Source organism: Rhagoletis pomonella, unplaced genomic scaffold (genome assembly GCF_013731165.1).
Source record: "Rhagoletis pomonella isolate Grant_MI unplaced genomic scaffold, Rhpom_1.0 Rhpom_scaffold_00012, whole genome shotgun sequence".
In the NCBI taxonomy this organism is placed as follows: domain Eukaryota; kingdom Metazoa; phylum Arthropoda; class Insecta; order Diptera; family Tephritidae; genus Rhagoletis; species Rhagoletis pomonella.
Genome location: NW_023458566.1, coordinates 9,534,559 through 9,548,312, shown reverse-complemented (window position 1 = coordinate 9,548,312; position 13,754 = coordinate 9,534,559). Strand labels below are relative to the sequence as shown.

The following is a 13,754-nucleotide window of genomic DNA, read 5'->3' as shown; positions in this document are numbered from 1 at the left end:
CCACAAGCGCTGAAACGAAGAGCGATTCCAACAAGAAAGCAGCGCCGCGCTTGTCTGATGTACGACCGCGCTACTTGGAGCCGCGCAAAGTACACGCACCAGCCGGCTTTGGCGGCGGTCCAGTGCGTAGCGCCACCAGTTCCAGCATACCGGCCACCGGCAAGGGCAAAGGCCGCCAGATCTCATCCAGTGATAGTTCGCGCACTTCCAGTCCGGCAGCGCGTAAGACTGCCAACCAGATTGGACGGAAATCCATTAACATGTCGCTTGACAGCTTGGCGTCGCCATCGCGGCGCGGCCGTAATATGCGTCTCAAAACCACCGACAATGCTGACCGTTTTTCGGATCGTGGCGGTGATTCGCTTGCGGACAGCATGAAAAGTTCAGTGATTACGAATAAGGCGATCTCGCAGGAGTCGCTCGCTAGCGTAAACAAGCTGTCGCGTTCGAATCCGCTCATTGGAAACAGCGGCAAACAGTTGGCAGCTGTCGGTGGCAAGTTGCAAAACGGCAAAGCGCCCAATGGCATTGTAAAGTCGGCTCGTGCCGCCAGCATCGGCAACAAGCCCCCAAAGCATTTGCAACAGCAAAATATAAAATCAACCGGTTCGAGCCCATCATCGGTGACTACAACCAAATCAGCGGCTAGTCGTCTGTCCTCTGTATCATCCACACACTCATCGCGCGATATGTTCAAGAATCGTTCGATATCGATGCCGGGCCAAACGTCGGCACAGGGCACAGCTAGCGCACAACAGGGAAGTGGTGGCGCGCGTCACAGCTTCCTGTCAGCCAAATCGCGTGAGATACTCGCTCGGCGCGCCGAGAAAAACAAATTACAACAGTTGCAACAAGCCGCCAATAGCTCCGGTGATGAACGGAGCAACAATACAAACGCCGTCCCCGCACCCACCAAAAACCAACAAAAACAACAACAACAACAAAACAACCACCATCAGCACACCGGACCAATGCGTTCCGCTTCACACACCGCCGTCACAGCGACGGCAAATGCCAACTACATACGCAATTCGCTGCCTTCCAATATACCCACACGCCGGCCCAACTCGCTGCAACTAAAGAAATCCACAAATCACATACAAGTGAGCAACAAAAACCATAGCAACAACAATAGTGCAAATCAGATGGTAAATTTGAATAATAAAAATAAAATCATTAACGCCACCAATGGTGTGTTGAAGGCAGCGCATGCGGTCAAGCAGAAAATCGAATTGTTCATCGATACGTCCACGTCAGCGACTGGTCGCGGCGGTGGCGGTGGCAACGGTGTCGTCAAGCCGACATCACCACCATCGCAACAAGCCATTGAGCAGCAGCAGCAGCCACGTGTCGAAACGAAATTGGAGCGTTCGAGTACTTTTTGTAAGGAGACTTCCGATATGGATATCAACGAATTGCAAATTATTGAGTAGAGGGAGGAGAGGAGTGCAATTCAGCGAGAACTTAACCAGCATTAAGGTGGGAGATTTCCTAACTGGAAATGTTAAAAAAAAGTGCTTAAGTCCGACTTTGTGAGTTTCTATAAAATTTAGCTTAAACAAGTTTATTTCTTAAATTAGACACAGAAGTATCACAAAATGCTATTTGGTGTAGTGATTAAAAATAAGTAATTAAAAATCTTTCCATTTCATATTTTTTTCTTTAAGTCAACTTAAGCACTTCTTTATGCTATGCTATATTATTTTTTGTTACGTTCAGTCATGTTAAGCTATACTATGTTAGGCAATGCCACATATCAATAAAAACTTATCAACAAAATTTAATCTCATTTCCCAGCTCACCACAAGAGGGAGGATATTGCTGCAACAAAAACTTGATGGAGGATACTTCCGGACTCTGAAAGCTTTGAGCGAAATAACCACTCTAGTCAATAAGAAAGTAAAATGACTGTTAATGGACAGATGCAACATTGAAAATCGTTAATAACGAAATTAAAGAAAAAACTATAATTGTCAATAATCTCAAATTTTAGTAGATGAACCTCGAAACAGTAATTAAATCAAAGCAGTAAACAGTTGTAGGCGCGAATAGCAAAGAAAAAAATATCCATATACAGGCATACACACATGGCATACTATCTACGTACATATACATATAAACATAAAAAATAGTAGTTTGTTGCAAACAAAACGCGTTATTTACAATACAAAAAAAAATAATCATATAAATACATAGTAGCGTTTGCCGCTGCAAAAATTCCTCCTCCTCGTGCAAAAAGTCCCTTTGAAAAATAAAATGCAAATAGCTGAGTAAACACAGCGGTTAGCATGAAAATTTAGAAAATTAAAAATGTTTTCTAAAGAATATAGGCACTTGATTGCAGTCTATGCCCCCGTAGATTTTGTCGAAAATCAAAAGCAAATATCGACCGTTCGAAAAGCATGTTTTAGAAGTATAGATTGAATGCGTACTTTCGTGATATTATTTACAAATAAATGCTTCGTTTCTTTTTTGTAGAAAGGGCAGTCCAATATATAGTATGCATACATACAAGCCACTTAAATGTATGCTTTAAGTTCTTTAATTTAAGCGTAAGCAACAACTCTCTTTTTTTTTTGCCTACCGCTGCGCTTACTTCTTCAACAAACAAGTCTTCTAAATACCAAAAATAATTATTAAATTTTTGCTCATAGCGTGCAATTCTTGTTTTATTTACCCAATTTGTTTGTGCCACGAAAAATAAAGAAACGCTTAAAGCTGTTTAAATTAGTTCATGCAATGCAAGTGGTGTTGAAAAGTAATAGCAAATACATATATTTTGATAGCGTAAAATATGTGAACAAATGCATATGTACTTGGCATTTTACATTTTACATCAATGCAATTCGATTTTGTTGAAATACAAACAGTTTTTTTTTTTTGAAATATTGATGATCTTCATTTATTTCGAATGCAATATGGCTTTTTTAAGCATTTAAACGCATAGTATACTCGTATTTACATTGAATTATGTGTGTTTACCTCTAATCTAGTTTATAATCTGTATCTGCATCTTGTATAATATTAAATGCATTGGGTTTTATACTCACTCCCAAAGCATATGCGTACATACGTATATGTACATCAGCATATATGTATGTACATACGTATATGTAAAAGCACTTATCTTCGTAAGCTCAACATAATTTTTTACACGGATACTGCGAGAATGACTTAATTTTACAAAGTACAGCAAAACATGGAATTTTAGTTTTAAGCAGTTAGATATTATATTTTTATTGAGTTTCTGAACTTATTTGAACGCTTTTTTTTTTTTTTTTTTGAATATGTCAGTTGATTCACAATTGAATCTATGTGCAAGGATATTGATATATTGGCTGGCTGCAGAATAGCGAAAATTAAGAATTTCACAAATTTATATGTGTGTACGTTACTTGTATTATGCTATGAAATATATGTATGTACATTAATATTAAAATTAATAACATAAAATGTTTTTGCTTTTTTCAATGAAATACAAATATTGCAAGAAAAACATGAAATGTATTAATAAAACTTTAAAATAACAAATTACATATTAACATTCGTTTTTTTATTTCAATTATGCTCACGAGATGTTACAGATTGCTTGTAAGTACCGTTAATAAAAAAAAAAAATAGTGCGCTATAGCAATAATACAGGCAGGTTCTACAATTCTCACTTTGAATTAAAATTTAATGGGGTTCGAAATTCTCTCGGGAAGTGAATTGCAGAACCTGCCTGATAACCTAAGTTTAGTTTAAATATATGGGTAAAAATTTTAAATGAAAATATAGAGCACGTATGCTCAACTTATAGCCCGTTTTCAGCTGACTTCAACACGCGTAAAAATCTGATTCCAAGTATCTTGTCGTATTTCGAAATACGCAGTACGACCAACAGTGTACATTGTGGTTATTCATTTCGCTTTCGCCGCTGCTTCAAATATGTTATCGTATAAGTTTCTTATGAGCTCAACAATGTCTGTGCAAGCTTAATGACTGATAAACACAGCAATAGTGTATGTAAACAATGCTGTTGTAGGCGGAAATGCATATTGCTCATTCATATACTAAATATGACACAAATATTTCAACCACCATCGTAGCATAAACCGCCTCCCCCTAAAAGCTGCTAACACATAAACAAAAGCCGCCCAATGTGTGCATGCCTTATTTTTTACCAGCACCAGCAGCCCCTCCCCAATAGGCCCGCTGTTATTGCTTTCGTGATTCCAAATTCGACTGTACCCAGGCATTGAACACATTGCGACAGTGAATTACAACGCACTCATTACTACAATATTCATCTTCCCAATCGGGATTTATAATAGCGCGTTTATTACAGTTCTCACGGGTACATTTTTGCACTGCACCAGCATCACTAAGCAATTGTATTTGGGGCTGCGTTGGTGCATTAGCTGTGGTTGTGGTGCTAGTGGCGGTATTGGTGGCGATTTGTGTCGGTGCTTGAGCCTGCAACTGTGGCTGAGTTGCATTTGCCACTACGTCGTTATTGGTTGTAACATTGTTGTAATTTGCATTACTATTGCCATCCGTATTGAAACGCGAAATTGTAAAGACAGCCGGTTTGGTCTGCAGAGCGGGCGTCGGTGTTGCATTTACACTTGTAGTCAATTGTTGCTGTTGCAGTTGCTGTTGCTGTTGCTGCTGTTGTTGCTGTTCCTCCTGCTGCTGCTGATATATGCGCATTTGTTTTATATACTCATTCATAGCTGCTTCATGTTTCTTGCTGTACACATTCTTATGGCTAGCATCCAGTGCCTCCCACATTGACAATACGATTCTTGATAGCTCCTGAAAAGTACAGTTTGGATTTTGTTGTTTTATTGCGCTTACAGTGTCGCGAAAGAAGAGTCCATATGCCGATAGCGGTTTGGCGGGCTCATTGGCGTTTGTCGCAGTTGGGGTTAGCTGCTTGCGTGCTGCAAGTGTGGCTGTTGGTGTGGGTTGAGCGCTTTTCGGGGGAGATACTGCATACGCAGTATTCGCGAAAGATTCATCATTGGCGCTGTGGTACTCGTCCGTAGACACATCCATGTTGCGAATTCTCTTTGACTGGAAAATAGCAATAAAGATAAAAAAATAAAAATAAAGCAGTGTTCAATTCGGAATCAAAATAAGTATTTTAGTATTCCCTTTACTAGCTGATACACTCACTAAAAGCTTCTTCATCTGCTATTTAGACTGACTATTGTCAACGCAAATGCCCTCTTGCTAAGCAAACTAATATTAAACACAATGTGTCGGCCACAGCGCTATGACAGCGTCATTTCAATAAAAACTGATTTGCGATAAGGCCCCAGTCCCCACACATATGTATATACACATATGCAGAGCTGTAAAACTAATGCGTGTGCTACACATATGTATGTATATAATTGCAATTGGATATAATCGTCATGCGGTTTCCGCGCCGGCTAATAGCTAATAAACATATATATTAAAAATCGACTTCAATATTAATGTTATGCACAATGGATGTATGGCAATTGGATGTAGAAACATTGGGAGCCTACTACCTAAAATATTCTGTCCCCTCACACCTTAGGCTCCACCTAAGTCTCATTGATTTTAAAGTACAATTGATTATCCATTGTAATCGAATGCTTTAACGTTGTGTACGTACATATAAATTGTTATGTATGCGCTTATAGCAATAATTACCTAATTCGTATTACATTTCAATTAAAATAGTAGGTGCATTGTGTTTGCACTCGTAGTTTAATTCGGTCCTGTCGGTATTTTATAATGCACATGTTGCTGAATTATACCTGAGCAAGGCATATTAGTTATAATTTGCACAACGCCGTCTGCTGTGATTTTAACAATTTATAATCAAAAAAATACATTTGCCGTGGCGCTGTTTTTAAGCTCCTCGCTAAGCAATTCCTTCGTCACATTGTGGTAAGATTTTATACGTTTTTACTGCACAAGGTATACATACATATGTATATTCAATTAAATACACACCTCTAACGGCTGCGGCGGAAAAACTCCTGCTTTCTGTTGTTGATGTGTGGATTTATTTGGCACGGTGGAACTTCCTGCACCACCTTGAACGCTAGCACAAGTAGTTCTGCAATCGGTTTCGCTGTCTGGCAAATCAAATACTATCTCGTCTCCGAATGATGGTGTATGGAACTGCGCATTCATTCTCTCCCGTCTTGCGCTGATTATCGTTGCTATGTTAATTGTTTATTTTTTAACAAAGCAACAAATATACATGAACAATGCCTTGGATCCGAAGATATATATTTTTCAATGGACATCAGAAAAAACAGACAAATGTGGAAATGTGGAAAATGGCTGACAGCTAAATTTGACAGCTGGCAGCCTTGCCATATTGCTCAAAAGTTAAGTGCGCTGCCGTGTCGAAAATTTTACGCAAAGAACGTAAATGTACAAAGATCGTAAATGTACATTTACATGACATGAACCCCCAGTTGTACTCTGACCACTTCCGCCCAGGTGATGAAAAATGTTTCCGAGGATTTCATAGGGGTGAGAGTCACTCGTCATCAATTTCATTGTCGGACGCCATTATGGAGCAATTGTCAGCATGTGTATGAGGTATTGGTGGTTCGAAATGTAAAAATTAAACAGACCGGGGAAAGGACACCTCTCTCTGGAAACCTTTAATTCATTTTTCATGGCCTCGTCATTTTATCTTTTTTCATGGCCTCGTCATTTTATCTTGAAAAATAACTGACGAATGTCGACCACTCAGATAATTCGCAGACCACCGTTTGAGTTCCTGTGGGACAGCAGAAGCCTCACTCTCTTTTAGTAGCATGGAGTGGCTGGCGGTGTCAAACACATTTGACAGATCCAGCGCTATCAGAATTGTTCTCCAGAGGCTAGTTCTGTTAAGGGCACTGTTATCCGAGAGTTTATGGCGTTAAGTGCTGTGGATGTGCTGTGCTTTTTACGGAAGCCATGCTGGTGCCTCGGCGGGGGGGCAGGTGATACGTAAAGTAGGTGAGTATCAAGGCCTGTAGGGTCTTCGCTCCCGGGGAAATAAGAGTTATAGGCCTATACGAGTCTCTCTATTTTCCACACTTCGGGAATGATAAAGAGTACCATTGAGGACCTTTGTGAGGTAGTCTACTCCCACTGAATCCAATTTTTCGAGGAAGCGGGAGGGAGTATGTGTTTCGGGTTTGAGCAGCCTTCTGACCACTCGACGTTTGGCTTTGTGTACCGCATGATGCAGCGTAAACTTCCGGCTTAAATAGCTTGCACATCGCTTCGGGTCCGACGAACCCGGTTATCGAAAGATATTTCCACTTTATCGTCTCGTGTCGTGGGTTGGACAATGACCTTATGGTGGACCAAACTTTCTAGCCCCAGAGGCTAAATTTCAAGTCTTCAGGTACGCCTCACTTTTTTCTCTTGTGTTGGTTTACCAGTTGCCGCATCTCCGATTTGAGATGCCAGATGCTTGGCCGGGATCGACCTAACGAAGGTGGGTACGCTCTTCTGGTAGAATAGCCGCTTCAGCTGGGAAATTTGGCCGGGTTTCCGCAATAAATCCAGCGGAAATAAATTGGCAGCAACAGCAGTGATAAATTTGCTAAACCTTTACCATTACCTCTCTGGCGATTGCGATGTTGCACACTGTAGCCGGCGCAGCTCAACCTTCTCGACCTTGACCTGCAGTCCGTTGCAATTGAAGTGTAGTATCTTCATGTGCCTTGGGAGACTGATCGTGATAAGTTAGAGCTGCTTTGGGGTGTGGGGGTATTGGAGTCATGTTGGTCGGGTGTGCTCCGGTGAGCCGTGGAGGAACTTGGGTGTTTGGAGGCAGAATTTGCTGTATGGCTTGAGCCACATGGGGCCACAGATGATTCGGTCCTCTCCCTATGTGTTCTAAGACCTGAGCAAGTCTTTAAGTAACTCCATCCGTTGCAGGTGTTGAACTTAACTAAACTAGAGTTTGGGCATAGTTTTCTCCGGCATATGCAGCGGAAATAAGTTTCTAGTTCGGGGTTGCAGAGCAGCCTTGCTGCTAGGTGTTGCCCTATGGACGAATAACTATTGGGAGATTTCACTGATCTGAACAGGGTTATATTGTTTTTCCGCGATTGGTCGGGTAAAACCCGAATCCTTCCAGTACGTAGAAACGGTTGGCGTAAGAATGGCTTACCGTTCCTTCATCAGGGGTACTAGCTGTTGCCAACGCGCAAAGGCCCGTAAGTCTTCCGCAGAATCATTCATTTAAATTTTTTGTGTTTAGAAATTTATTTTATTTTTCTTTTTTTTTAATTTATTTATTTTTTTAAGTTTTTTTAGTGTGATTTAATTTTAGAAAATTTGTTTTTATTTTTGTAATTATTTAAATTTAGACATTTTGTTTTAAAAAGAAATATATATTTTTAAATTTTATATAATTTTTGAGGAATTATTTAGTTTTTATTTCTATTTTTTTTTTGTTATTTAATTTTCGTTTAATTTTTACACTATATTATTTCAAAAAGAAAATTTTATTTATTAGAAAATTACTTTTTTAATTTCAGTTCATTTCTAGGAGCTTATTTCGTTTATATTTTCTTTTTTAATTTATTTATATATGTACATATATTTTTTAAATTTAATTTTATTTTAATTAAAAATTTTTTTAAGAAGAATATATTTTTTTAATGTTATATAATTTTTGAAGAATTATTTAATTTTTTTATCTTTTATTTTATTTATTTTTTATTTAGTTTTCGCCAAATTTTTAGAATGTATTATTTCAAAAAGAAAATTTTCAGCCTCATTGCGAGAGTTGTGTCCAATGCAAGTCGTTTTTCGAGAGTCGAACCGTATATAAAATTTCATGTCATTGTCTAAAATTTCGACTCGACAAGTGTATTAAAATGGGAAAACTTGGCAGCACTGCATAGTTTTCGACGATTTTCTTCGGTACTTATTTCAGCACGACAGTAGACAATGCCAATGTTGTCGAGTCGTACAATTTAGCGTAATTTACGACTTACGAAATGAGGCTGTTTATTTTTTAGAAAATTCTAGGAGCTTATTTCATTTATATTTTCTTTTTTAAATTATTTGTACATATGTACATACCTTTTTAAATAAAATTTTTTTTATTTAAAAATTTTTTTCTAAAAACAAAATATATATATTTTTTCTTTTACGATTTTTTAATTTAATTTTCTTATTGGTAAAAGACAAACAGAAAAACGTTAAGACCTTCTCGTTAGCAGATCTTCCGAAAGGCAGAAAAAATCTTTCAAGATATATAGTTGCCAGAATTGACAATGGCCTCACGTAAGACTCTTGTCTTTCGAAAGACCGGGGTGAGTTGAAAAGCAGTTGCCAAAAATGCCCAGTAAATTCATATTCTACAGAAAGAAGAAAAAAAGCGTATCTATGTTTAAACGTATTTAGTTACATACATACACATATCATGAAGATGTGGAGATTTATTTATATATATTACTCAATAGTCATGTAAGATTTTAAATCAAGTTCTTAGAGTTAGGCTTATCCTCCTATAAATTTAATTAATAATAATTTATAGTATCTACATTAATTTCTATCGGATTAAAGATATTTTTAACAAAGTATTTAAAACGTTCAATTTAACGCACTAGATATTCCGTTACAAGTTATATTCACCAAAATTTACTTTTTCATCTTACCTAATAAAATAAAAATAATAATTTTTCTCATAACAACCAACTTTTATGTACACTTTCATAGGCGTATTCATATTTTTATCACATTTTTTAATAAATATTTTATAGAATTTTTAGACAACGAAATTTGGTCCATTATTTTCATATTATTGGTTAAAGTCATACTTGCATATGTATGTTACAACTTTAACCCTTAAATATACGTAAAAAATATTTTCTAATAAATGTATATATATATAAATTTAAAAGGCACAAAAACATCCTTTGCACGCCCAGTTTTGTTAAAACCAATTTATGACCACGACGAACGCCTTGAGATACTATCCTAACTATATGTAGTATCTTCACAAAAATTGATCACCTACTTGCGCTTCTGCGACTCGAGATATGTGGCTGTGAATGTGAGCAGCCGTTGGCGTTGCTTCAAATTGCGTGCGCGCACATGCGCTGAATTCACCTCTTCCGTATAACTGCCTGGGAACCAACCGATAACGCCATCGCGTATGCGCTCACCCTGATACCAGCCTAGAAAGGGGAAACCGTTAAAAATAAATTCATTAGATTAACTATAATTCCATTCCCACTTACCGTCTGGCAATTTCCGCGTCACATTCACCACATCACCCACCTCCAGGCTCAGCGCGTCTGGTTCTCTCGTCTCGTATGCGTGCTTCGTTATCACCTGCGGACAATCCCAGGGCGCGTAAAGCTTTTCGCCAGGCGTCTCTGGCTCGGGTGGTCGAACTGCTTGCAACCAACGTTCCTGTTCGGAAACTGATGGGCAAGAAAGGACCTGTCGAACACACACAAAAAGGTTTATATGCAATTAATGATTTTAATGCTCTGGCGTCAGCGACTTACTAGCTCCACAGTCTTGCGTTCGTGATTCTCCAGCAAGGTCATCAGTATTAGATTTTTGTGCGTCTGGCTAATGTCCCGCAGATCACCGGAGGAGATGGTCAACATGTTGCGTGGGCAATAGTCGAAGACTGCGAATTGTTCCTCGCCTTTGCGCTTCGTTAGTACGAGCAGATCGGAGAAGAGGAAGGCATATATTGCCACTTTGGAGAACTTTTTGCCAAACGTAAGTTTAATATCGTCCCCACGCCAAATGAAATGCGTCAACTCACCACGCTTCACTAGGAACCGTGGCTTTGAACCGGATGCAGGTATACCCATTGGCGCTATAGCTAATGCGCGTATCGTTGAAGGAAATTCCAGCTGTCGCGCTATACGTTCGATCTCGTACGCCTGCTCACAGCGATTAGCGGCTTCATTGCACTGTGTCACAATCTTATTCATAATGGCTAGCGTCATCTTCCAGTTTTCGTATTCGTCATCGTTGGGGCTGACTTTGCTGAAAACGGCGTCAATGAGTAGCGGAAGACGGGTGATACGTTGCATTGGCAGCATAAGAAAAGAATGCAGATTTAGGCCACAGCAGGTTGGACTCGTTTCAAGGAGATGCAGATTTTGCGCAAAAATGCCGCGACTCTCCTTCAGTCGTCGCAATGTTCTATCCATACGACCTTGGTGTTCGCAAAATGAGATGTACACATGGAAATATTTTTCAGCGACGGCGAAGATGCGTCTACTCAAACCGATGAGCATAATGTTATCTTGCCAACAGGATTCCATTGCAGTGAGCAGTTTCTCGGAGCATTCATGCACGGGCACAATGTAGGCAAACAAAGCTTTGCGATCACGCGCGCTCACCACATTTGTGTCGCGAAAGATAGGATGATTCATAAAATGACTACGCAGCAGGTTCAGCGATTTCAGATAACTCGCTTCGGAGGTGATAATTTCGAATTTCGCCTCCTGCAGGCTGCGCTCACGCGGCGTCAAAGTGGCTGCGAATGGCAATGAAGTTAGTTAGCTTCATTGAATGCACAAATAGTAATACATCACTCACCCAAAATACACGAACTGATAACCTCCGGTATCTCGCTCCATAACGTACGTGATGGCCCGTTCTTTGGCTCGATTAGCTGGAAAGCGCTGGGTCGTTGATGTTTTTGAATACTCGCGCGCGCATCGCTAGTCGTGCCATTCTGCCCGATCTCCTCATAACCATCCGTCGAGCTGTCATGTCCCTCCATGTCGCGCGTTATAGACTGCAAATAGCGATTGATATTTTAATACAAAAATGGTAGGCTTATTCAACCAACTTACCTCCAGTTTAGCGGCGCTGTAGATCTGATAGAGCGGCTCATTCTGGAACATGCTGTGTGGCAGATCATCGCCTAGCGTGCCTTCATTTCCAGTTGAAACACCTGAACTGCCGCTCGAGCTGGCCACAGATACGCCACTGGTCTGATACAAACCCGCTTCGGTGTACCAAGAATTTCCATTGAAAATCGAGGAACCACTCTGACTCGTCTTACTATCGTTCAACGAAATCTCCGACTCCTGCAGCATACCGGTTGTGCCATTTTTGAAGACGCCACACTCGGCATACCAAGACGTGGTCGAAGAAGCGACGGGTGGCGGCGGTGGTGGATCCTGCGGACGTATACCAATCGTGGTGCGCCGCCGCTGTGAGTTAGACGTCTTCGCCTCCTTTTTCGCCTTACGCGCAACCGTAGAGAATTTTTGTGAATCGGGTGTAGGTATTATGGGTGCCGTGGGAAGATCTCCGGACGAGGCTTTCTCAGAAAAACCTGAATCTAACTCGCCCGAACCACCGTAGGTGGGATCTTCAATGTAAAATGTGCTACGTGTAGGCGCCAACGTCGATAAATTTTTCATATCAAAAGTGGAACCGACTAGACTTTTTCGCAAACGTGACTTGAAACTCTTAACCGACTTGGACTTGGAACGCAATGTGGTGCTGGTGTTAGACGTGTCGGCTCTGACATCCGTTGGACTATTTAAATGTTTTTCCGAAGCGCTAAGCTGTTTGCCCTCTGCGGCGATCGCGGGTGGACTATGGAACTCGGTGTTTTCATATAGATCTTGATCTTGTGAGGGTGTGGTCGTCTTTTTTACATCTTTTTGTGTCTTGGATTTAGTCTTTGGTGTATTTTCATAAATATTACCACTCACATAGAATTGGGTGGAGTTTTCGTAGAGCTTTTGCTGACTGTCGCCGTACTTAGAATGTGCGCCCGTGGACTTCTTACTAGAGATGAAATTCTTGAGCTTGCGTACAATGGCGTATACTTGATTTGTGGCAGGGGGTGGATCAGGAAGTTTCACATTGCGTATATCCACGCCGCTGTCATGCTGTTGGGGAAGAGAAAAACGACGGATTAGTTATAGAGCAAAGAAATAGTGACAGTGGAGGAATTTTACTGGAATTGAAAAAACAAGTTTTTAGGCAAGTGATACAACAAAGTTAGGAGAGTAGCGGGTACGCTGCTGATACTGTCCTTGTGCATAATTCATGGAGTTCACACATATAATTGTGTCTACTCACATTCTTTGTATTCTCATCCACCTCATAGATATCATCGGTATCCGTGTCGAAGGAGTCGTAATCGTCGGATGTCGCTAAAGTGCCCAGACCATGCATGGAAGCCGAGTATTGTTTACCACGCTGCGAGCCATTCTTCGCCAGATAGGGTAAGTCTTGACTGAACCGCAGTTGGTTATTCGAGCCTTGCGCTGGCAGCGTGGAGTGGCGTTTATTTCCCAAAGGCGACAGTGTCTCATAATAGTGATCGGAGTCATCTGCATGAAAGAAGAGAAAGAAATAAAAAAAAAAAACGTTATGCTGATTTTGTTAAAAAGTATATTATTAGACAATCCTAAAAAATTAAAATTTTATTTTCTTATTTGTAGCATAAACCTCATTTGTGGAACCAACCTATAAAGGTGCTCACAGTCATCGTTTGACGCGCGCCATCTGCACAGCGCGCCTCATCAACGGCGGTGGCGCGCACAAACGAAAGGCGACCGCAACGATCTCTCCGCCTGATCGCTTCCTGCTCAGCTTCTGCCACTGTATTTTGATATATAGGTTCACTGATGTCATTATGCTCGCTAATGGTGCTATTCAGATACAACTGACTGGCTGGACAAGTAATGTAAACTTCACCGACAGCACGTGGTCGACGCTTACGCGGCAGCGTGCGCAATGTATTGCAATTGCTTTCACTCTGGCTG

At 40.4% G+C, this 13,754-nt stretch overlaps 3 protein-coding genes across 3 annotated transcripts in view; 1 reads left to right on the top strand and 2 right to left on the bottom strand.

Annotated features, from left to right (window-relative positions):
• The window catches only part of LOC118747577 (serine-rich adhesin for platelets), a 124,919-nt gene extending 122,673 nt beyond the window's left edge, over positions 1–2,246 (top strand). The window contains exons 5-6 of the mRNA XM_036481628.1: positions 8–1,479; positions 1,798–2,246. Of these exons, the coding sequence (XP_036337521.1) occupies positions 8–1,433 (1,426 nt within the window). The 3' untranslated portion in view covers positions 1,434–1,479; positions 1,798–2,246. The remainder of the gene's footprint in view (positions 1–7; positions 1,480–1,797) is intronic.
• A 1,285-nt stretch (positions 2,247–3,531) lies between these two features.
• On the bottom strand, positions 3,532–6,281 carry LOC118747831 (TOX high mobility group box family member 4). Its single transcript, XM_036482008.1, has 2 exons — positions 5,974–6,281; positions 3,532–5,058 (listed from the first exon to the last, which is right to left on the bottom strand). Exons 1-2 carry the CDS (start codon positions 6,154–6,156, stop codon positions 4,198–4,200), a joined length of 1,044 nt encoding a protein of 347 aa, XP_036337901.1. The 5' UTR covers positions 6,157–6,281; the 3' UTR covers positions 3,532–4,197.
• Positions 6,282–9,374: 3,093 nt separating this feature from the next.
• Positions 9,375–13,754, bottom strand: part of LOC118747827 — a gene marked incomplete in the record, with an annotated part of 114,643 nt that continues 110,263 nt past the window's right edge. The window contains 6 exon segments of the mRNA XM_036482003.1: positions 9,375–10,169; positions 10,233–10,437; positions 10,506–11,497; positions 11,560–11,761; positions 11,820–12,872; positions 13,066–13,319. Coding sequence (XP_036337896.1) covers positions 10,006–10,169; positions 10,233–10,437; positions 10,506–11,497; positions 11,560–11,761; positions 11,820–12,872; positions 13,066–13,319 — 2,870 coding nt within the window.